General features: G+C 35.0%; 3 protein-coding genes across 3 annotated transcripts in view; 1 reads left to right on the top strand and 2 right to left on the bottom strand.

Annotated features, from left to right (window-relative positions):
* LOC110105905 (protein YIPF5 homolog) overlaps positions 1-2,432 on the bottom strand; it is a 12,112-nt gene extending 9,680 nt beyond the window's left edge. The window contains exon 1 of the mRNA XM_020835588.2: positions 1,476-2,432. Within this exon, the coding sequence (XP_020691247.1) occupies positions 1,487-2,248 (762 nt within the window). The 5' untranslated portion in view covers positions 2,249-2,432 and the 3' untranslated portion in view covers positions 1,476-1,486. The remainder of the gene's footprint in view (positions 1-1,475) is intronic.
* Positions 2,433-3,265: 833 nt separating this feature from the next.
* LOC110105913 (MADS-box transcription factor 23) lies at positions 3,266-3,853 on the top strand. Its single transcript, XM_020835598.1, has one exon. It carries the CDS (start codon positions 3,266-3,268, stop codon positions 3,851-3,853), a length of 588 nt encoding a protein of 195 aa, XP_020691257.1.
* Positions 3,854-5,558: 1,705 nt separating this feature from the next.
* On the bottom strand, positions 5,559-19,849 carry LOC110105910 (importin subunit alpha-9). Its single transcript, XM_020835595.2, has 11 exons — positions 19,499-19,849; positions 18,009-18,228; positions 17,515-17,668; positions 17,141-17,243; positions 15,933-16,117; positions 9,876-9,955; positions 8,534-8,684; positions 8,198-8,279; positions 8,061-8,119; positions 7,675-7,980; positions 5,559-5,909 (listed from the first exon to the last, which is right to left on the bottom strand). Exons 1-11 carry the CDS (start codon positions 19,554-19,556, stop codon positions 5,745-5,747), a joined length of 1,563 nt encoding a protein of 520 aa, XP_020691254.1. The 5' UTR covers positions 19,557-19,849; the 3' UTR covers positions 5,559-5,744.
* Positions 19,850-25,266: the final 5,417 nt, after the last annotated feature.

The raw sequence follows: 25,266 nt of genomic DNA, 5'->3' as shown, positions 1-25,266 counted from the left end.
ATCCTACAAAAAAAATAAATCTTTTAATTTTTTTTATATTTTATTAATTTGATGTTTAATTAATTAATAGTTAATTGTGATATTAATATATAAACCTTAAAAAAATTAATTATAATTTATAATTTAAAATTTATACCATGTCAACAGAATAGCACATGTCATTTACGCCTTGTACCATGCATCATTGCTCATGCATGGCGCAATTAGCAAGCGCTATTTGATGCACCAAGCAAATAGCATTGTCTGTGCATCGTGCCGCGTCGTGCGTCATGGCGCCCGCCATTTTGTACCATTGACATGTATCCATTAATGTCCCTATTCCCTTTGTCAATCATTTTTCGCTATCCGCCCCAAAAATTCATTAAGTTCACTAAAATCCTTTAATTTTGCATTTTTAAGTGTTATTTTCATTCAAAAACTATTTCCGAATTTTCGCAACAATTCAATCTCCTTACCTTTGCATACATGATTCTAAGAGATGACACTTCGTACCTTTTGTTATAAAAGTTTGATTTTGAAAATTAAAGCAACTATATGCAATACATAACCCACACATCGAGCAAGTCCCTACTTTGAATTTTGAATTTAAATTAAAAACTACAACCATTTTATTTACCAGTTAACAATTACAACGTATTAAATTTTAATTCAAATTTAATTAATTAACTCAAATTTATATTCAATCACACAATATACAACTATTTCCTGATAAACTAATTTCATATAATAGATGATATTAAAACATCAGTTTATTTACCTTTTAACTTAAATTTATTTGTTCGATCATTAATTACTTTTAACTCAGGGTGGTATGTTTACCGTACAACTAATCATTTGATTTCATTTTTATTATTTTGTCACCCCTCGCATCGCATGGGTATTGAATAGCTATTAAATCTAACCAAAACAAAAATGATAGATTAAACTAATGAACTTAGGCTTCATTTGCTAATGTTCTGCCACTATTTTGCTATGTTGTAGGGAATAACGTGATAAATAATCACTACTCTCACACAGATGGGTGAGTTAGTCTAAAAGTACATTCATAATCATGAAGCCATGGAGGAGCACATGTAATTTGGAAACTTCCTTCATAAATTTCTCTTATCAATTAAAATTGCACTGTCCAAAATTTAGAAAGCAAAACACCTAAAAGTATTACCAAACAAATCCTTACTAAATAGATGAAGATGAGGACATCCACAAAAAACAGTAAAGAGTAAAGAGTCCTCTTATATTGTAAATTAAAATTATAAACTTTTCAGCAGTGAATTTACAGGGGTGAACTTTTCAGAATCCATACAGATAAAACATCAATCAATTTAAAGTCATTTCAATAACAAAGACAAGAAAAATCAGATAATATGAGCCACTATTTGTTTATCATAAATGAAAATAAACAAGGGATGCTTAATTGAATCTTGAAAAGAAATGCCTACAGTGTTAACATGTAGTACAGAAAAAGTGAATAATACCTCAACAGATATCAAAATATGACAAGCAGCGAGAAGAGCATGTAGACAAGCCAGCAAGCATAGGCTATTAGTCCACGGTGTTCCTCACCACCTGAAGCCAGCTCCACCAGAAGCTGCGTGCATACCCTCGTGGACCACAGAACAAAAACAGACCCCATGGTAAATATCACGACTCCACCATGAGGCACGAATAGAGAAATCGCCGAGAAGATGACCATTGGAAGCATACAGTATCCCACGAGGCTCAAACACCGGTAGAGATCCAAGTTTCCACTCCTCCCGGCCAGCATATTAAACACCACGTAAACAAATAGTGCAGCGACAGTAACCCATCCCAAGATGATCCCAAAGTAAAACTTCCCCGCAAGCAGTTGAAAGAGACCAAAAGCCATTAGAAAAATAAAGGGGCCAGAGAGGTCGGCATCCTCGTGGAGGTTGGAATTCACGCGAATGGGGTTTAGGATCGATACCGTCTTCCTCCAGATCTGGCGGGTGTTGATTCCGAGCTCCTCAAGGAGAGGAGGCTCGTCTTCGAAGCTGCCGGACGAGATAGTACTGGCGGCAAAAACAGGAGCAGCGGAGAATGAGGAAGAGGGTTGAGCAGAACCGATTTCAAATGACATGAAAGGAAGGTTAGGATTCGGACCGAGGCCCGCTGTCGGCCGCGAAGGCTGGAAAGTTGGTGCCGACGCCGGCGCCCGGCGCTGATTGGGGAGGTTGGCGCTCGCACCGGATGGGAAGACCACCGGGGGCACGTTGAATTCTTTTGCCATTGATGTTGACACGACAGCAGAAGGGGTAGGGTTTCAGGAATCGTGGATCATCTAATGTTCGTCCGAGAACTAGGGTTTGCAAAAGGTTCCGAATATTGGAGAAGAAAATCTAGGGGAGCGGAGGGGATCTTCAAGAAGGAAGATTTTCGCTGTTTGGAGATCTGGGCTTGCACAGCAGGTTAACCCATAGTATGTCATTTTATTATACAAATGGCAAATTGGGAGTAAACGAGTTTAAGCTTCATTAATTTTTTAATTAATTAACTTCAAGTGGTCTTCAACATCTAATTAAAATTTGGAGTAAACGAGCTTCAGCTTAACTAATTAACTTCAAAATCAAATTAAAATTTGAGTTGACTCATTTATTATATAAAAAAATATGTTTTAATTTAAATCATTATATAATAATAATAAATCAAATCATATTTAAATTTTTTTTATGAATATATATACTACTACTATAAATATTTTATAATTAAACTTCACACAAATTACTTCCCATAATTATTTTATAATTAAACTTTCATAATTAAATAGACTTTTAAAAGGATTTTAATTTTGCATAAATTATGATTGGCCATTTTTTTTTTCTAACTATGTAATTTCAAATATTAACAAGTTGTTTTTAAATAGTATCAAATCATTTTAAAAACTTATTTCTTAATACACAAGACTACAAATATTCAAATAAATAAAATTTGTTTAATTACTTTTTCATATTTAATTAGAGAAGAAAAATAACTGGAAATATTAGGCTAAATAAATTCAAATTTAAAATTTCAAAATTCAAAATTGAGCATGCGTGGATTATAAAAAATTTGAAAATTTGAAAATTGGATTCTATGTTTTCCATCTATTGACCGTTGAAAATTTTCAACCATAAAAGAGACGATAGGGTCGAAGGTAAGGCATTCACCTCAGTTCTCACGGGATCTTTTCTTTGAGAGCGACAAAGCCTATTTTCTTTCTTCTCAGTCCTTATTCTCTCTTTGCTTTCTTTTAATCATAAATAATCTGATGGTTGGGCGAGGGCGACAAAAGACTGAGCTAAAGTTGGTAGAGAAGAAGGAATCGAGATTAGTTTGCTTCAGCAAGCGCCGCACCGGTCTATTCAAGAAGGCCAGGGAACTATCAACTTTGAGCGGTGCTAAAATCGGAGCCATTGTGTTCTCCCCTGCCGATAAGCTCTACACCATGGAAGCTCCAACCCTAGACTCCCTCCTTGGCTGTCTAAAGGAGAATGAATCAGATTCAACAACGAAGTCAGAATTTGTTGATGTCACGAACGGAAAAGAGGCGCCTTTTTGGTGGGATATACCTCAAGTGGAGGCCATGAGTTATGAAGAGCTTCTACAATTTCAGAGAGCATTATTGGATTATAGCGAGAGGAAGTTTGGGAAATTAGAGAATTTTAAAGAACGATTGTTGCAGGGTAAGCAACAAGAGTCAGATGAACGTATACTGCTCAATCCTCCAACTTTCTATGGCGATGACTCTACTGATCCAAACTTGAAGATGGATACATTGGCCTCCATATTTGATCCAACTTTGAGTTTTGATGAACAATGGCTGCAATGCGTTGATGACTGGCTGATGGAAGCTTAAAACTACTCTAAGTTTTACTTCGATTCAAGTATATTTTCGTACATCAGTATGGATCGAGTTCATATCATTTTTCATTCTGTAAACTGAACACGCAGGAAATGACCTTATCATAGTAGGCATGCATGCACTCTCTTGAATGTTATTGTTTGTAGAGATAGATTCTCATAAATAAGTATAATAATTCTTGTGGGGCAAAGCCAAATTCTTAAGCCGAGGTTTTTTCTTCAGTGTAATAGCTATACATATTAGAATAGTTATTTTCTGAATGTTTGATGTTTCTGACCTTCTTCATGTGCTTAGAGAATTGAGCTGATCTTAAAAACTTAATGCCGAAGGATTCATTCTATTATGTTAGTGAGCGGTGAGAAAGCAACAGTATTTTCCCCTTCCGCTGCGATGAAGAAGACTTGTTCTTGAGTTTTTTTCCTATATTTGTATCCACGGGAAAGCTGCCTGAATCGGCTAATGTTATCACTGTGAAATCATTAGCAGAATTTTGCCGAAACTGTTCTTCTACCGGCAGCAGAACTTCAAAATAGGGTAATTCTGCTCCAATCAAACTCCAATTTGCAGGCTTCCCTCGTCGTAACCGTCATTCTCCATTTTGCGGATAAATCCCGTTGAGACATAAAAATTTAGCGGGTGAACAGTGCGACGCCAATATTGACGTCGCACTGTTCATCATAAAACAAATGCATGAGAAAAAGGCATTCGGTTGCGATGTTTGAGGGCCTTCATTCGGTTGTTTGCCGAACGGTTGGAGATGGTCTACCTGATGCATTGACTGTTAGCTCAGCAAGCCTTTGTTACGTTTTTAGATTTCTTCACATTATTTAACATTAGCGTTTTATTGCTCTGCTTATTGAATGCACTTCCAGCAATAACATTGCCTTATGACATGTATCGAATCTGCTTATTATTTTATTTATAATGTTAGTTAAATTGATTGGTTGTGAGGCTAAGCAGAGAAAATATATATTTTTTTACTTTAATAATTTCAATTGAATTTATTTGGGCCGTCAGCATCACATATAGTTTTTATTTTTATTATAGTGTATTTAAATTTGCTACAAAACAAAGCTTGTTATTTTTAAAAAAAATTGTTTATTTTTCTGATAGAGGAGGGTGGGGTGCAAATGAGTCAAGCTGAGTCTCGAGCTTGCTCGAATTCGACTCGTTAACAAGCTTGCGAGTCGAGCTTATCGAGTATCGAGTTCAAGCTTGAGTAGAATTTTGAGCTCGTTAGATTATCTAGCTCATATTCGATCCTGATGTTGTTTGACTCCATTACTCATGGTGTGGCTCGAATTTGTGCGTAAGGTTGAGGCGGACCAACCACGCGGACCAAACAAAGCGTTAAACTTTATTTGAGACAGCTTTTTTGTTGCTTTATAAAACAACTTTTTAGTATAAAAATTTATAGAATTAGAATATTTTATACTAGAAAGTCATTTTAGAAAGCAGTAAGAAAGCCGTCCCAAATGAAGCCTTAGTTTGGGATGGCTTTATTACTATTTCTTAAAGTTGTTTTCTAGTAAAAAATTTTAAAAGTTATTCTAAGAAGCGAAATCTAAATTAAAACCTGCAAAGATGAAAGTTTCAAAATGACTGGCCAAAAAAAATCACATAGACGCTGCAAAGCAACTCCAAATGGAAGCCAATAGAAGACTATCAAGCATCAAGCTTAGGTTCAACAAAAACAAGGTTAGTTAATGCAAGCAAGTACTTTAGATTAATCAATTAAAAGCATACAGCAGGTGCCTCAGATTTGATCCAAACTTACGAATAATCATTAGAATTTCTACACAAGTTTTTGTGCAAAAAAGACTGGATGATCTCCCAGAAGATTTACAAATGAACAGAATTAGAAGAAAACCACTCATGCAGTATATCATTCATCAAGACCATAATCCTCGCCAAAGTACTTGTCAACAAGTGTGTTAGCCATAATCCTCATCTCATCATTCTCATGAAATTGAAACCTTTCCATGGCGTCAATCCCATCCTCCAATTCAACAAGCTTTGGACCTTCTCCATTGGGCATTCCCCGCATGACCTTCAAGCAATTGCATAGATAAAAAAAAAAGTTAATTATTCCTGTGAGAGATGTAGCAAATTAAAAATTCATGTTGCTGATCTTATTATCCCCCCACTGCTTTATAGGAACATTTTTGGTCAGAAAGACTCGAAAATTAAGGCTTTGTTTGGGACGGCTTTCTTACTGCTTCTTAGAGTAGCTTTTTAGTATAAAAATTTTATTTTTTTTATAAAAAAACTGCTCTAAGAAGCAATAAAAAAACTGTCCCAAACGAAACATAACTCGTCTCTAACACTCTTAAACGAGTAGCTAGCAAACCATTCTACTGAAATCATCCTACGGTAAAAATAGCAGTTCCCTAAAGTTTTCATCATTTTACAAGTGTGTTAGCCACTTAGCCATAATCTTCATAAGAATATCATAGTCATAGATTCTCTCGCAAGTTTTCTGAAATCAAATAGTTTAAGGAGTGATGGCAAATCTTAAGGTTTATTAGAGAGTTACAAAATGTAATATGATCCCCCACAATATTTATTCATATGTTGATATAATAGGGAGACCATAATCCGACCAAATTATGCAATCATCCCTTCTTATTTCCACTGCATGCAGGCATAAATAGGGGTGATGAAAATACCTGCAACTCAAAAACTGCAGGATGTTGTAGTCAAGTAAAAACCTATGTTGCACCGATACGGATACGACACGATACGGATACGGGATACGTCAATTCTTAAAAATACAGGATACGTGTACGGAGCGGACACGGCATTATAATTTATAAATCATGAAATCAATCAAAGCATAATATTTTAACAAAAAAAATGCCAACAACATCATTTGTAGCCTTGTAGCTTATAATATCAAAATATAAGTAAGCATTAAATATCTAGTACAACAACAAAAAGCATAAACATAAATTATCTAGTACATGAAGTTTCAACTATTCAATAGAATGAATTATATAATTATCTTCTTCATTGGTTAGTCTTTGAACTTCTGTATCATCTTCAATAAATATCATAGCTTCTACTTCAGGTTCATCAAGTGAAAGATTAGTAATTTTTAATATTTTCATATCATCAAGAGACTCAAATCCATCTCATAAATGAGAGAATCTTTGGATTTCTTTTTGTTTTTCAACGGACACGCGTATCGGATACGTGTCCTTTTAAAATTAAATAGTATTTTAATTGGATACGGCTTTGGCGTATCCACACGTATCGCTGGAGTATCGGAGGCGTATCCGTGTATCGGTGTATCGGATACAGCACGCCTTCATAAATAGGTGTATCGGTGCAAGATAGGTAAAAACTGACAGACTTGTTTTAGTCAACTTTCAAACTACGGTGCTAGCCAATGATTGTTGGGCAAAACCAGCTCAAAATTATTACAATTATTTAAGGTAGATGCATAGTATAACTAAAAGACAAGTTGATAGATTGGTAAGTGGTTTGTAGCCCTTAGAAAAGGACGGATTCTATCCTCCCTCCCAAAATGTTAACTTCCATGTCAAGTAACTCATAATTGAATTCAAGAAGGCTCGGAATTGAGTGATTTTGTGTGGAGAAAATTTGATTGTTAATTAAATCAGTTTTGAGTAAAACTAAGCCAAGTCATATTCAGCTCATTATCAGCCTTAACCTAACCTGAACTTCTATACAATAAAGAATGAGAGATGAGATCAATATATAGCAGAAGAAAGGTAAAGTAAACCAGCAGTAGAAACAGTACTGCATAAAGGATACAAGAGTCAGAAAGTGCAAAGGCAAATATTCCTCACCAGTTCCAGGAATTGAAGACCCAACCTTGCAGCCTCAACATCAGGAGATCTAACCAGGTTTAAAAACCCTGGAAGGCAACCTTTGTTGACAAGTGAAACTAAATGGTTGACAATAATATCTGGCTGCCGAACACCATCTCCAGGGCTAACACAAAGGTTGCCTAAGACAAATGCCGCTTCCTTCCTGATGTCAAATGGTGCAGATGAAAGAAGATCTAGCAAAAAGGAAGCAGCCTCACTCGAAAACACCAACTCCTTGTGCTGCAATGATCCTGCTGATATGTTAGAGAGCACCCAGGCGGCCTCCTAAACCATTTAGCCAAAAAAATTCCGTAAGGAAACAGAAAAAAAAAAAACCAGAAGAAGTATTCATATGAAAGAAGAACCTTTTTCAATGCACGGTTTTCACTCTTCAAGCACTTGACTAAAGCTGATATAGCTCGATCTGAAGGTCACAAAGTGTTAGTTTACATTCAAATGAACCAAAGATCACCCGTTCAGATGAGCTGCATGATGAGCATACCTGTGATGTCCTGCCCAACGATGAGAACAGCACTAATCACGTAATCCGCACCAGCTATAAGATTACCCAGGCTGCGAAGTACCTACAAACAACAGGCATCTTTTACAAGTAAAGCATCCAGTGATCCCTTTTTCCAATTCTTTTAACGTATACAGAACTGAAAATTTTGGGTAGATAGTTTACAACCAAATTACATAAAAGAAATATCAAGACATGTCAATGGATTTCAACTTCAATAATAAATGGCATTTCACAGTTTTATGGGCGAGAGAATGAACTTGCTTATTGATAAATTTAGCTATAAAACTACCGCACACATTGATGTCAAACAAGTACCGGAATGAGCAGTTGCAAATTGTCTGACGCTGCTAACCTTCCAATTAAAAGTGGAACCACTTCACTTTTTGCTAGCACATGAAGGGCATATTCTGAAAGTGCTGCCAGATAAACGACAACCCATGCTACTTCTGTTGCTAATTCATTATCCCTAAACATGTTTGACAAATCAGTCATTTAAGTATCATTTAAAATGTTCTCAAAGCACTACAGATAAGAAAACAAGCAAGAGCATGAGGGCATAAGAATCCTTGAAACATTATTAGTATGGAAATGGTCAATACATTAATGCAATAGACAAAGTTCAACTATCATGAAGTATTAATCATGTTCGTGAAGAAACAAAACCAGGAAAGAAATGTCCACAGGCGAAATATTTAGCAATTTTCAGATGTGAATTCCAGAGAAAGATAAAGTTTCATGAAATAAATGTTGTTTGTTCATTGAAATCATCGTCATTACCTGTCCTTTCTATTTGGGGTTAGCCTTGTGCATTACTCTAATGAAGAGGTCAAAGTTTACAACCATCAGAAACGCAAGTAAATTGCACTGAATCCTTTATTCGAGTTTTGACAAAAGTGAATGATTCATGTATTTTGTGTTAATTCAAGTTCAAAATAAGCAATTCTGAAATTCGTTTTGTTGCATCCAAGAGAATAACTGATTTTCAATAATCAATATTGGATATATTATACCATCCAGCAGGAATGTGCTGCGCTCCTTGAGAAAGTTTGTTCCCCGGGATCCTTAATTCCCAAAAAAAGATATATGTATGTATTTAATTCAGAATTCGATGGTTCGTTAATTATTCATAGACTTATGTGAATCATAAAGTCTAATATTATTGGAGACATAAAACGACATTGCAATGATCATTTTAAATTTTGAATTTTTGAAGATCATTAACTTTTCAAATGAAATGATGAATAATACCTAAACAAGCTGAACTTGAAAAACAATTAAATAGTTTATTGAAAAATGAATTTATTAGAGAAGATTTAAGTCCATGTACAATTCCAACATTAGTTTATGAAAGATAAAAGTTAATGGATGCGTAGACAAGAGAGAAATTAATAAAATCACTAAATTAAATCAATTTCCTAATCCTAGATTGGATTACATGCATGATTTTCCACCACCAAAAACCAACATTTGCCACATGTTCTATAGAAGAATTTATTTATGAATTGGACCTTGACAATCTTTATGGTAAAAAAAAAAGAAATAACATATCCTTTTACTTACAATTTCCCAATAAAATTGTATAATAGAATAATAAAGAAAATGACAAATGATGCAAACAAGAAATAATAATTATCAAATTGGTGAAGTTTATACCAACCCCATCTGTAAATGTCGTTTTATTGCATCTAGCGTGCCAACAACTTTAATCAAATCAGTTGCAGCCCTTGAATCAGGTCCCTGTAAATAAATGTAAAGAGCATTCAGAAGCATGGTTTAAAATTGCGCAATATGAGGCCCGCCTTTGCGCAATTCCAGTAAAAAACGCCTCGATGCTTACGCCTCGAGTTTTTTTTATGAGGCTTGCACCTCAACTTGGCTGAGGTCCGCCTCGCCTCACTGGCATGAGGTTTACGCCTCATGCTATATATATTAAAACTTACATAAATCTTGAAGTAAATGCCCGACATTGGACTCTATAGGAGAGGAGGAAGGGTAGAGAGCAGTACATCATAACGATGATTCAAATGAAGAACCCCTTAGTGATGACAGTGCTGATGACTTATGAGTTCTTATGTGATATGTCATTGTTATTTATTTTTGGAAATTGAAAATATATTTTAATGAAAAGAATATTGGGATTTGGGAAAGATAGAATTTTGAGTTTAACTATATTTCATGTTGTCTTATTATTGGGATATTTTGATTTCAATTCATATCTTATGATTTTTTATGTTTTATATTATTCACTCATTAGTATATAAAAAATTTATCATTTTATGTTTACGCAATCTTTTGATTTTGAGGCTTACGCCTCAAAACGCCTTGAGGCTTGCGCCTCGCCTCACGAATAAAAAACACCTCAATACCCGAATACGTAATTTTAAACATTGTTCAGAAGTATTAAGATAGCCAAAACGTCTTTTAGAACACCTGAAAAGAAAACAAAATGATAAATCTCAAGCTGTGAAAGAAAGTTTCATAATTGAACTTAAGAAGGTGAAAATTTTTACATGGCACTTCTAATAATAAATTTTCTCTAGTCCACCTTTCTTTTAATTGAAAAAAATAATAATAATAATAAGTTGGATCCACTTCGGGACTACTGAGACAAGATATTTGCTTTACTCAAGAATAAGAGAATAAAAAAGAACATACGCAATGAATATAGCTCCTACCAACTGAGATTTCAAGAGGGATGATATACAAAGTTATTCCTACCTAGCAGAGAGGTTGCCTCAGACTGGAATCCAGATCATAATGGTAGCAACCTAATCATTGCACCTTCGTTCTCCAAGAATAAGAGAATCATACAACAACAACAAGAATTATTGCTGAATCATAATGGAAACAAAAATGCTCATTATATATAATAATTATTGCTGAAAAAATAATTCGTCCCAGTTCACACCGTAGTTCAAAAGCTAAATGTTGCCACCAGATCTGGATAAGCGTCATTTTGTTCCAATGACCAGAACAAATGGCATTTTCCTACCATCCTTATGCTTATATCAATAAATAAATGTTACTTATGGCCAATTTGCTAAAGCACTTCAAAATGAGTTTGATGTAAGTAAATAAGTTTTTATTGATCTAAGAAACAAAAGTGGGTAAATAAATTTTTTTTTTTTTTTTTTTTTTTTGGGGGGTAAGTTTTTATTGATCTAAGGGGGGGGGGGGGTTAAATAAATACTTAAAGCTTTGTGTGAAATTGATTTAGAAGTTGAAAAGTCAACTAAAATCTTGCTTTCGAGACATGTACATTTGGCTGCTCCTATTTGGTTAAAAAAAATTAATGTCTTTTAATCCAACCATAGGCATGAATGAATGGTAGTAGCTTCAGTGCGATTGGAAGGTTAGGTTTACACTTCAAAACAGAGCTTTCACCATGACTTATAACTTCCAACCCAAAATAACCAATGTTTGACCAAAACCTCAATCGAGTAATCCAAAAACCAAATCAACCAACCAAATGAATTGGTTTCAATCAACACTCTAAACCAGCTAATATGGCTTGGGTTTGCACCACTGCTTCATGTAAACATAATGTACAGCCAAAATAAAGGCAATTGGCTACTCCGTTCAAAAACGTCTTTGCTAAGTAAAGAAAACAAAATATAAATTAGCTTGCATATAGTAGTTCAGAGTTCTTATCAAAACAATGATGTGATGGACTGGCTGATTTGATTGGAAAGGAATTAGAAAGTTTCCTAATTAAGGAGAGCTATTTAGGAAGGTTCTTAATCAAAGAGGAATTATTTAGGAAAGTTATAATTACAATTAAGAGAAAATTATTTAGCGCAAGAGATATTATTTGAATTCAAAAATCTAAGAACGAATTATTTAGGGAAAAAAAATGGAAGAGGAATCAAGAGGGAACTGTTTAGGAAAGTTTTAATTATAACTGGGCAAGAGATCTTATTTGAATTTAAATATGAGAGGGAATTATTTAGGGGATGTGGGCTGATTAATTAGGAAATATTTCCTAATTGAAGAGTGCAGATTCGGGGACTGATTTGGGAGGAAAATAATTAAGAAAATATGGCATATTTGGACGGAAATTGCAAGAGGTATGTTTGAGTATTTGTTGTTTATTGTTTACTTTAAGTGATATTTCTAGGGTTAGAGGTATGCGTCGTTTGCTAAATTTAGATTGTTTTAGGGTTTTTGAGCTCTAACCGATGGCTGGAGATGTGGGAGAGTTGGATCTTCCTCTCCAATAAAAGACCCACTTATATCTTGTATTTTCTTTCATAAAACTTTCAATAAAAAGTCTTCTTGTGTTTTTTATTCTTGATTTTCTTGTCATTGGTTTTCTAACATTGCTGAAATCATATTTTAGCTAAGGCTTTTCCGAAATTCCTTCAAGCATTTCCTATCAAATTGGTATCAAAGTCGTGTCCTCGGTTGAAATTTAAATCCTCATCGCTGATTTCTGCTTTGTTTTTCTTCCTGTATTACTAATTTTCGTTGTTTGAAGAGAAGATTCGCTGATTTTTTGTTGTTTTTCACGGTTTGGATCCTAGATCCATGAATGACAGCAATGAAGATGGATGTGTTGGAAGGCGAGATGGAATAACTCAGAGCTGTAAAGGAAGAAAAATATTTGGGCATGGAAGGAAGGCTCTCATCTATTGAGAACAGCTTTTAGAAATTTGAGGATATGATGAAGAAGATGATCAAGATGCAATCAAATGCTTCATCGACGATTCCTTGGGCTAAACCAAAGGGAAAAAAAATTCTAAAGGAAATGATGAGAAAGCTCATGGAGATGCGATCTAAAACCCCATCGACGATTTCAATTGCTAACCCTAATCAAGACTAAATCGGGATTCCCTTGTCTGAATATAAAGGAAAAAAGATCGGGCATGAAGTGTTCGACAAAGAAAGCTCCTTTCATCAAGAGCCGCTTGTTAGGACAACCGAAAATCAGAAGGTGAAAATTTGGCGGGAAGAAGAGGAGATGCCACCTTTGGAACCACTTCTAAGGAGGAGAAATGAACAAGTGGGATTTTTGGTGGAGCTGCAGAGTTTTGGAGGAGAAAAATATGGGGAGGAGATATAAGCATCAGACATGATTCAACCTCCCACAACAATATCAATGGGTGTTCTAGCCAATTCAGGGGTTGCCTCCTACGTGGGAACACGAGCATGTTATCATTTTGAAGGAAGGAGTCTCACATATCAATGTTCGTCCATACCATTCTCCCTAACCCCAAAAGGATGAGATCGAGAGATTGATCAAGAAGATGCTGGAGGCGGGGATCATTCGACCCAGTGACAGTCTATTTTTCAGTTCAATGCTTCAGCAGCAGTTTCCTTGGTTCCACCTAGAAGAGAATGTGGCACTTTGGGGGGGAGTATTGATGGACAAGCCCATTTGATTGGGAAGGAATTATAAAGTTTCCTAATCAAGAGGGAATTGTTTAGGAAGGTTCTTAATCAAAGAAGAATTATTTAGGAAAGTTATAATTACAATAAAGAGTGAATTATTTAGGGCGAGAGATATTATTTGGATTCAAAATTCTAAGAGCGAATTATTTAGGGAAAGGGAGGAGGAATCGAGAGGGAATTGTTTAGGAATGTTTTCATTATAATTGGGAGGGAATTATTTAAAGCAAGAGATCTTATTTAAATTCAAATATGAGAGGGAATTATTTTGGGAATGTGGGCTGATTAATTAGGAAATATTTCCTAATTGAAGAGTGCATATTTGGGGGCTGATTTGGGAGGAAAATAATTAAGGAAATAGGGCTGATTTGGGAGAAAATTGCGGGAGGGTTGTTTGGGTCTTTGTTGTTTATTGTTTATATTAAGTGATTTTTCTAGGGTTATGGGTATGTGTTGTTTGCAAAAATTATAATGTTCCTAGGGTATTTGGGCTCCAGCCAGCAGCTAGAGATTTGGGAGAGTCGGATCTTCCTCTCCAATTGAAGATCCACTTGTATCTTGTCTTTTCTTTTATAAAACTTTCAATAAAAAGTGTTCTTGTGTGTTCTACTCCAGGTTTTCTTGTCATTGGTTTTCTAACATTACTGAAATCAGATTTCAACCAAGGCTTTTCCGAAATTTCTGCAAGCATTTCCTATTAATTGGTATCAGAGCTATGTCCTAGGCTGAAATTTAAGTCCTCATCATTGATATCTGCTTCGTTTTATTTCCCGTATTGCTAATATTCGTTGTTTGAAGAGTAGATTCGCTGATTTTTTGTTGTTTTTGGCGGTTTGGAACCTAGATCTGTGAATGGCAGCAATGAAGATGGATGCGTTGAAATGTGAGATGGAACAACTCACAGCTGGCAAGGAGAAAAAATAATTGGGCATGGAAGGAAGGCTCTCATCTATTAAGAACCGCTTTGAGAAATTGGAGGATATGATGAAGAAGATGATCAAGATGAAGTCGAAGGCTTCACCGACGATTCCTCGGGCTAAACCAAAGGGAAAGAAATTCTGAAGGAGATGCGATACAAAACCCCACCGACGATTCTAAATGCTAACCCTAATCAAGACTTGATCGGGATTCCCATGGCCGAATATGAAGGTAAAAAAGATCAAACAAGAAGTGTTTGATGAAGAGAGCTCCTTTCATCAAGAGCCACCTGTTAGGATAACATAAAATCTGAAGGTGAAAATTTGGGGGGAAGAAGAGGAGATGCTACCTTTGAAGCCACTTCTAAGAAGAAAAAAGGGTAAAGAAGTGGGATTTTTTGTGGAGCTGCAGAGTTTTGAAGGAGAAAAAGATGTGGAAAAGATAAAATCAGCAGACATGATACAAATATGAGAGTTTTAGGAAAGTTTTAATTATAATTTGGAGGGAATTATTTAGGGCAAGAGATCTTATTTGAATTCAAATATGAGAGGGAATTATTTAGGGAATGGGGGGTTGATTTGGGGGCTAATTAATTAAGAAATATTTCCTAATTGAAGAGGGCAAATTTGGGGGCAGATTAATTAGAAAATATTTCCTAATTGAAAATGGCTGCTTTGGGGGATGGTTTGGGAGGAAAATAATTAAGGAAATATGACAGATTTGGGAGGGAATTGGGGGAGGGTTGTTTGAGTATTTCTTGTTTATTATTTGCTTTAAATAAGTGATTTTTCTAGGGTTAGGGATATGTGCCTTTTGTTGAATTTAAATTGTTCTTAGTGTGTTTGGGCCCTAGCGGGTGGCTAGAGATTTGGGAGAGCTGGATCTTCCTCTCCAATTGAAGATCCACTTGTATCTAGTCTTTTCTTTCATAAAACTTTCAATAAAAAAAAATATTCTTGTGTATTCTATTCCTAGTTTTCTTGTCGTTGGTTTTCAGACATTGCTGAAATCAGATTTCAGCCAAGACTTTTCCAAAATCTCTACAAGCACTTCCTATCATGATGCAAACAAATTCCTTGCCTCTTTTTTCAGCTAACATAAAAAATAATTTCCAACATCATAACCTTGAACATTTGAGAACAAGGTTGATAAGAGTTAAAATGAATCAAAAGAGATGGACGCATGGTTGTTTCCAAAGAACTGTTCTGTATAGTTATACTGATAGTCTGATAGTATTTCTCAGAGAGTTTAAGTTTATAAGAAAACTAGAAAAATCAATAACAGAGTTAATTGATGACAGAATCAAGTTAGAGAGCCCCATAAAATAAAAATTCCTATTAGCGCATAGGTTTATTGAAAAATAAAAAAATAATTAAAAAAAAACACCAAAAGTGAAAGAGATGTTAACCTTAATAAGATTTGACAATGCCCAAGCAGCTGTTTGTGCCATTGATCCTTTATCAGAGACCATTAAACGAGCAAGTGGTATTAAAGCTCCTTGTGCAAGTAAAATGTTTCGCAGTTCCTCTCCTTCACCAGCAACATTCCCCAATGCCCATGCACATTGCTCAGCAACAGGCAAAGAACTCTTCTCTAAAATAGGGAAACAAATTAAATAAATAAATTAAGTACTGAACTAATCCAAGCAACTAGCAAAACACTGAGATTTAGCACTAGAGGAGCGATACATTAGAAGTGTACTGTTTTATTTGATGGTTGTTTCTCCCAAATTCAATGATGCTAACTAATTTAAATAAAATCATATCAGGATTTAGTCAATTCGTAAACTGCACGTTAAACTATTTCATTAATTCCTTGGCAGAATGCTGGATGAGGATATTAAACATGTTAATAATACCTTGATAACAAAGGCTATTTAGGCATGCGTCTCATAGACTTGCATTTCACTGGTTTGATTTGACCAGAGAATGACAATAAGAATGTTCAAAAGCTTAAATGATAATAGGTACGAACCACCAAACAAGAAAAATGAAGAAAAGAGGACAATGATTGAAATACAAATTAGATATCCCAATGCTTTTTGCAAATGACTATAGAAACTCCATAATCTTATTCAAGACAAGTGCCATTTTCGTTCCAGTGATACTTAGAACTGCACACAATTTGACCCACTCTATCATCAAAGGAAAAAAGTTATTATAGGTGTCACTAACTCCAAATCACTCAACTAACACCTTCAACCAGTGTCATTTTCAAGCCCACTTACAATGTCATCAATAAAAGCTGCAACATTAGCAGCTAGCTCCTCACTGCAACTATTTGGGGTCAATTGTTTGACACATTGACATATATTTCTATTTAAATTAAGCTTTTTAGTTGTTCTTAATGTAGATGAGTTGTTCATTTTTTAACAACTTACAATATTAATTTTGACTTCATTCCTTTATTGCATTTTCACATGGATTCTAGGTTACAGCCATAATGGCTTTATGTCTTCTATCACTTATGAAAGACCAAACAGATGAAACAAAGTAGAGAGTCAATTCAAAGAGCTAATTTTTCAACTAAATAATGTTTTTGGAGATGAAATGCTTGAATGACAATAAAAAAATAAAGCAAAAAATAAAAGAGGTAAAATTAGGGAAGGCATCCAACCTCCAAGATGAGCAATTAGTAACGGCAGTGATGGTAGTAATGATTTAGTTTCTTCTGACTCACCAGCTGCAATGTTGGTAAGGCACCAAGCTGCCTCAAGCAACTTTACAATCAAAGAGAAAAAGCAAAATCCTTCAGTAATTCGAAAGAAAAGAAAGCATAGAAGGAGATTATTAATGCTTAAGGCATACTACAAAAACAATGACTTTTATATGTGTAATAAAGCAGCATGCTTGCACAAAATATACAATTAGCAAAAAAATTATTGATAGGATTACTAATGGAAACAGCAACAAATGAACCAATAAAATAACTTTACCACATTCATATGCAATTTCTAAAATATTTCAAGGGAATGATTAAAATCATTGAACCTGATCATCTTCAGATCCAAAAGACAAACACTGAACAAGGGCAGGAATAACATCAGCTCTGATAGCTGCATCAATTGGAGGAAATTCAGTCTTCGAAAGAAGATGTCTCAAGGCACGAAGCATATCAACCTTTTTCTCTGTAGGAACTTTTCCTCTAAAGTTTGACAAAGAAAATTTACAACTAAAATTAAGGAATGCAAGGAGCACAAAAAATTGCATGAATACCAGAAGAGTAACAACAATTAGTTTTCTAAAAACGTTATGAAAGTAAAGTATTGCTGCAGTCTGATAACACTCACCATGTTAAAAACAAATGATGTTGAACTTGAGAAATTGTCAAAAGATAAACGTAGCAAACAATGTTAAATATGAAGAAGAGAAAGTGATATTATTCTACAAAGCTAAAAGTGATGACACTATTGGCATGTCATCAATAATAAGTCCAAGTTGATCATCGAGCACTTTTTTTTTATCAGCGATCATAGAGCACTTACTGAAGCCCTAGAGCAGATTTTAGGTCTTCTACAATTTTAGAAGTCTGGGTATCTAATGCTGCTTTCTCTTCATCAATCAACATATTAGCCTCCAAAGATTCTTCATTATAATTAGCAAGCCCTTCTATACACATGCGTTTTGTGCGTATCAGCACTTCTCTTCTTTCTTTCCCCAACGTAATAGCATGCTTCCGTCTTCGTTGTGCTGCTATATTGTGAACTGTAAGAAAAGTTCCTTTTTGGTCAGCTCTGTAGAAATGGAAATCAACCTAATCCACAAAGATCTTAATGAAAAGACCATGAAATTTTAAACTAAAATTGCACGCAAAGGATTACAGTGCATATTCTACCTCACCTCGTACAACACATGGTAGACATAATTCACAAGGAGATTACTCCAAACCGAAGCTTATTGAGACCATTAAATTCTGAGAAGCAGTATAGCCATGATCCCAGGGCATCATAAACAAAGTCAATGGAACATTTTATACACAACATGTCATAGTAGGACTAGCAATATACAATCCTCTCCTAGTGTTACAACCCATACAATAACAGATTTAAAAATAAAATAAGGCTTTACTTATCGTTCAGTTCTGATGACCTTTCCTGTAGAATTTTGCCTCTATGGCGACCTGGCTGATTTTAGAGCACAGTGTTCGTGACTTTATCTAACCCCATGCCATTTCCATATAATTTTAAAACCACCAAAACGAGACTTAACTATCCAAGTATGTAATAAAGCATAGCATCAAACCCAATCGAAGATGAAACCTACCCTCTTGGACTAGTTTCTGTGACTTTCCTTGGGCATACAAAAAATATATTATAAGGTAAAGGTTAAGAAAATATTGATCTGATCCACCTAAATATCCCGGTTCTGGACAACTAAAATAATATTATGACAATTGCAGAAACTTGTAAGGCATTGCAATGCACTACTAGAATAATCCTGTCCATATCAAATTTGATTTTTTCCGAAAAGATTTTTGGACCAAATAGAAAGGTTCACAAGCTTCTTGGAAGTAGTTGACAGACAATGACTTCGGCAACTACATGAGCAGGAGCAGCAATATCCCAGTTAATTTTTGGTTATTCATCCCGTTTTTACATGAGACTAGTAGGCTCAACAATAACTTTGATGAGAACATGATAAGGAGCAACCTTACTGCGTCTGTTTAGCCCTTCTTCAGCTTTTGAATCCACAAAAAAAAAAAAAAAAAAAATAAACTAAACGAACAACAAAATATATAAACTGTCAATTATTAGACCTAGCAGGGTTCCAGCTAATACACTAGGGATGCAGAACAATAATCATGTATATTCTTAGTTTTAGTGTTATTCGTCAATGGAGATTAGGTCAGATAAGCAAGAGAATCAAGCTCAGCTCCGCTGTAACATCGTTCAAGCATAGCAGTTGCGGAGGAAGTGCTAAATTGAAAGCAATTTCTCATTAAGAGAACGGGAGGAGTGAAGAGCAAAAACCTCACCTGAGGACTTGATTCCGTCTCGGCGATGGGAAGGAAGAGTAGACTCTTCGTCGGCCATTGCGACGCAGCTTCAATCTCGGTAAAGAAAATCCGGAGGAGAGCCAGGGACAAGGCTCGATCACGCTAACATTTGCCAACGATTATTCACGGGAAGAAGACGCAGCGGTGATAAGCCTGAGAAGCCGATGGACAGGTTACCTCGAGCTTTTTGTACTCTTCGCCTTCGATTGCAGCAGGGAATACTCACTCGCTTCCCGCGAGAGAGAGAGATAAGCAGAAGCCGGTCAGGTCCTTCGAACCGATCCCGCAGTTTCCGGAGACACCGAAGATGCAGCACGGTGGGTTTTTTTGGGTATTATGGAAAGGTATAGGGGCTGTTTGACAACAGGATTTACTCATTTACGCTTAGGGGCTGTTTGGTTGCCTGAAAAAAAAAATGCACTGTAAAGTAAATACAATATAAAGTAAATGTAATATATTCCGAATATTTTGAGCTTGTTTGGTTCTCTGCAAAATAAGAATTAATTCTCTTATTTGGTTAGGTATATCCAAAGTAAAGTAAAAGCATTTTTTTTAAATAATTTATTTTGGCATTAAAACAAATGTATTTATAAAAACAGTGTATTTATAATAATTAATATTATTTGATGTTATAGAAGTGATATATACTTTATGTCTATAACTTTTATTGGATATTAAAATTTTTATTCATGAAAATCATATTTTATTATTAACATAGCCCTATTTTTAGTAAACTAACTACACAGTAATTATTTTTGCTTCATTGTTGTACTATTATCATATATTCAAAACTCTTAACCAATAGATCAAAATGAGCTCCGTGATCCTATCCTTTAAAACTTATTTGAATAATTAATGTCAATATTTTTATTACATCTCACTACCACTTTATGGACCCAAGGTGTAACAAAGAATATAAATGAGATGAAAGGTTGAATTAAGATTAGCAATCTTAATTAGTAAAAAAGGTTCCTTCACAAAAAAATAAAAAAAATAAAAAAAAAATTATATTATTTATAAAAAAACCATTTCTCTTAATAGCAAGGTAGAAACAGATCGAAACAAAATGCTGTTGTGAACTCCCTGACGTTTCTCTGCTATTCTCTGTCCTTTAATCCCTCCCCACCCATGGCATCATATCATTTGAATATTTCAGGTCTCTCATCCCTCCCCCATCTCGATCTCATCTACCGGCGACGGAGCCCTCTCCTCGTTCCTTCGCAAATCAAGGCACGTCGAGTAAGAAGATGAACATCATGGAGAAGTAAGCAATACAGTTATACTAGTGACTTAAGAAATACAACCTGATAAGCCAAGCAAGATAAAGACGTGCCGTGGTGACGGTGGCTGGTTTCCCATCATCGGAATGGCCCTAATCGCCATTCCCTAGATCTATTGGATCTTAACCTGCTTGTACCGCACCATCATGCCCTGCTACAAGTCACCTCTGACAGAAAACGGCTACGACTCCGGTGGAGTCGCAGGTGTGTTCACCAGGAGAAGGGAGGCGGGTGAGGTTCGGCGAGACAACGGGTATCGGAACTCAGAATGTCGGCGGTGCTGATCCGACAGGCAAAAGGGAACATCGTCGAAGGAGTGAAGTCGAACAAGAAGGAAGGAGGAGCCGAAGAAGCCTCTCGTGCAATCTTACACCTCCTGCGAAGCAATGAAGTCGAACAGCAACAACGCCGAGGCATTTTCGTCGAGCAAATTTAGAACCCGCTCATATTGAGCGGGTTTCTAATTCCCGCAAAACAGCTTCTGTAATACACCTCTAATGCATCGGATGGTTTTCTTTTATTCCGCTCAAAATTAACCAAACAACCCAATTTAATAAATACTTGTATTTATTTTACTTTACACTCTTAATTCAGACAACCAAACAGCCCCTTAATCTCCCGGCGGAATAAATCCCCATTTTCACCTTTGTTTTTTCCAGCAAATATTTTGGCAACGAGTAGGATTTAATTTGAATAGGATTTATTAAATCTTATAAATCAGAATTTAGTAAATTTTGCTCAAGTTAAATTTTGAAAAATGTTTGACAATATAAGGGTTAGATTTTGTTAAATCCTTTGGAGCTGTTCGGTAATGCAATCTGATTTAAGGCGATTATTTATAACTTGACGTTGGAAGCCAAGTTTCGTTGTTGGTTCTCCCCCCTCCCGCACGTTAAAATCTAAATCCGCTGAACCGTAGGATTTAGTAAATACAGGATTTACCGCAAAAATGATGAGATGGAAGATTTCTTCCTCTTAACTTCCAACGGTGCTATAAATCCTATTTTGCTCAAATCATACATAAATCCCATTGTCAAACAGCCCTAAATTGGAGAGTTCGGCGGGTTTATGGGATTTCGCTAAAGAAGCACGCAAAAGGGAGAAAATGGTTACTTGCAGGAGCTCCCTCTGTTGTCGTCGTTAGTTCCGATCCAATAGAAGAACGGAGAGCAAGTAACGTTGTCGAAGGAGGCGAAAAGGTGTTTCTAGCAACTCGTTCAAAACTCTTACCTACACAGGTGAAGTCGTATTGTTGGAGGAGGAAAGCAAACCCTAGGCCTACGGCTAATAAGAAGACAATAGAGAAATTCTTCAATTCAGCAAGCGTTCGCTAGGGTTGCAAGTGAACTAAGCATTCGACAAGAGACTTGTTACTCGATTCAATTAAACCTCATTTGTGATCGTATAATTAACTAAACAAATAAACTTGAACGATATTTTAAATACTTGGTCCTTAAATAAACAAGTTTGAACAATAATGTATTCGACTCATTTATGTTCACGAACAACATCATTTGAAGCTCGTGAACAAGCTCGACATTAAGCTTGATAAAAACTCGATTAATATTTAATTATAAAATTGATAAATATACATAATACAAGTATTTTATATTTATGATCACATAATGATATAATTATTGTTAATTAATAAATTTTAAAGTGATTAAATATTATAATATATGTTAACTAAAATAAACTTTACATATTTATTAAATTGATATTATATATTTTTATTATAATTTTGTTTATTTTATTATTCCAGAAAAATTAAAATGGTGCTTCTAAGTACGAAAGGATAAAAGACAGGCGAAACAGGGTAAATGTCAAAATTGTTTTTTTTTTTGTGTTTTGCCTAATCTTTCTCCTCAGACGTCGAACTTTCTTCCCTACTCTTTCTCCCGAACGGTCGCTCAAGCCCTAACTCCCGAACGACTAAATTGGGTTTCTTTCCTCTTCGTTCTCCCAGACACCTTCAAGTCTTGAACCCTCTCGTTTCTTCTCTGATCATTCTCCCGACACCGTTCAAATTCGCTCTAGTTCATGTTTGCAAGGCTAGCATCAACAGTAACTCAATAAGTTATAGCTTCTTCAAATATTACTTCGGTCAGTTCTTTTGTCTTCTTTCTCACATACATTTGCTTCTTTCTCTTAGAAGGATTCTCCTCTCCTATAGATCATCTCATAATTATTTTAATAACATGAGTAAAGCAATCCAATAGAGTCTATACAGTTATGATTTGATACATTAAAGTTTCATTTATAACAATTTTTTGTCACTTTAGAAGTGCATATTGGTCCTCCTAGTTGTGGTACTTTTCTTTACATTCTCAAACAGGTTAACATTTTAATTATTTTGGAGTGTAGCATTTATTTTAATGTAGTTCAAATAGGATTCAAGTTTAATATAATTGTTGACCCTCTTGTAAATGTATGTAGTAAAATTCACCACAACAACATCAAAATTATATGCCTCCTCAACTACAGTTGACAGTGTATGATGTCCAAGTTAGTGCTATGCCATCTTCAAGTCCAACAGTTGTAGCAGAACATGACCAATAAGAAAATATTTTTTTCTAGGAAAGCAAGATTAAAAAAATCTCATTGGTGTGGAAGGAATTTACACTCGCAAAACTTGGTGATGGTACTAAGAACATTATAGTCATGAACTTGCTCATTTGATAGCTCAAGAGCTTGTTCGATATGTTTACTAACATGCTTGTTTAATAATTTAAGAAAATTCAATAAATATGTTCACGAGCATAGCTCGTTAATGCTTATTTGTTTAAAGCTCGATAAGCACTAAACGAATCGAACATGAACCAAACATTAATACAAAAAATAAAGCTCAAATCAAACACAAACTAAACTTGAATAAGCTGCTAATAAATGAACCCAAACATGAACACTCACATACTGGCTCAGCTCGATTCGTTTATCGTTCGTCATTTGAATTAATTAAGTTAGTTAAAATAAATCAAGAATATAATATAATTAATTAATAATAAGTAATTTAATTAAAAAATTAAAATTAATATAATTAGCTTAATTAATATAATTTTAAAAAATAAAAAATTATTATTATTACGCGCAAGAATATACACGGTGATAGAGTTATAATTATACGTCTTAGCGTTGCACGGATATCTAGCTCACACATAGAGAACACGGTATTTTTTACGTGGAAAACCCGGGAAAGGGAAAAAACCATGGGGCCTAGCCCAATTGAAAATGATTCCACTAGAATTTGAGCAAAGTATAATAGTCTGACTTGTCCTTTAAGATGACCAGATTACAAATATAAACTGAAAGTTTAGCAAAAGTCCAGTGTCACTCCAACGTCAAGTAGTGGTCCGGCAGCACTCTGGTGTTAGGTTTTGGTCCACCAACGTCAAGTAGTAAATACAGTCTGTTATGTTCTGAATAGGATTAATATTAGATCCAAACTAAACAAGACACCCTATAAAATCCTTAAGGGAAGGACACCCATCCTCTCTCACCTTCATATCTTTGGATTTAAAGTGTTCATTTTGAATAATGGGAAATCTCTACTAGAAAAGTTTGACCCTAAATTTTATGGAGTGTTCCTAAGGTACTCAAATGTTAAAAAAGCTTATAGAGTTTTTAATAAAAGGACACTGGTGGCAGAGGAGACCACTCATATTGTATTTGATAAATTTAATAATTTTGGAGGGTCTATGATAGAAGAAAAAGAAGTTGTAGAAATCACATAAGGTGTAGAATTTGCAAATATGGAGGAAAGGGTAGAACCTGAAAATTCAATGGCTAGAGAATAGAGATATTCTTCAAGTTATCCTAAAGAACTAATCTTAAGAGACCATTTGAAGGTGTTAAAACTAGGTATGAACATAGAAAAGAAGTAAGCTACTGTCTTCTTCTTATTGACTGAACTCACCAATATAAATCAAGCCCTATCTAATGAATTCTGGATCCTAGCCATACAAAAATAATTAAATCATAATGGGAGAAATGATATTTGGAAACTAGTTAAAAGACCTAAGGACTAGAATGTTATTGGAACTATATGAGTTTTCAAAAATAAAATAAATGATTTTAGTATAGTGGTGAGAAATAAAGTAAGATTAGTAGCTAAGGGGTATAACCATATATAAGGGGTTGACTTTGAAGAGACCTTTGTCTTGTAATTAGATTAGAAGTCATTAGAGTGCTATTAGCTTTTGCCTACTTTAAGGGATTCAAACTATACCAAATAAATGTCAAAAATACTTTCCTGAATGGGGTAATAAAAGAAGATGTATAAGTTGAACAACCCTCAGACTTTGTCATAATTTTCTAAATTATGTGTTCAAATTAAAAAAGGCATTGTATGGTCTAAAACAAGCACCTAGAGCATGGTATGAAAGACTAAGCACATTCTTTCTATAGGGAACCTTCAATAAGGGGAGCATAAACACCACCCTATTTTTAAAAAAGGTAGGAGATGAACTA

This window comes from Dendrobium catenatum, unplaced genomic scaffold (assembly GCF_001605985.2).
Source record: "Dendrobium catenatum unplaced genomic scaffold, ASM160598v2 fragScaff_scaffold_716, whole genome shotgun sequence".
NCBI lineage: Eukaryota > Viridiplantae > Streptophyta > Magnoliopsida > Asparagales > Orchidaceae > Dendrobium > Dendrobium catenatum.
Note: the sequence above shows the minus strand (reverse complement) of the source record. Positions and strands in the feature narration are given on the sequence as shown.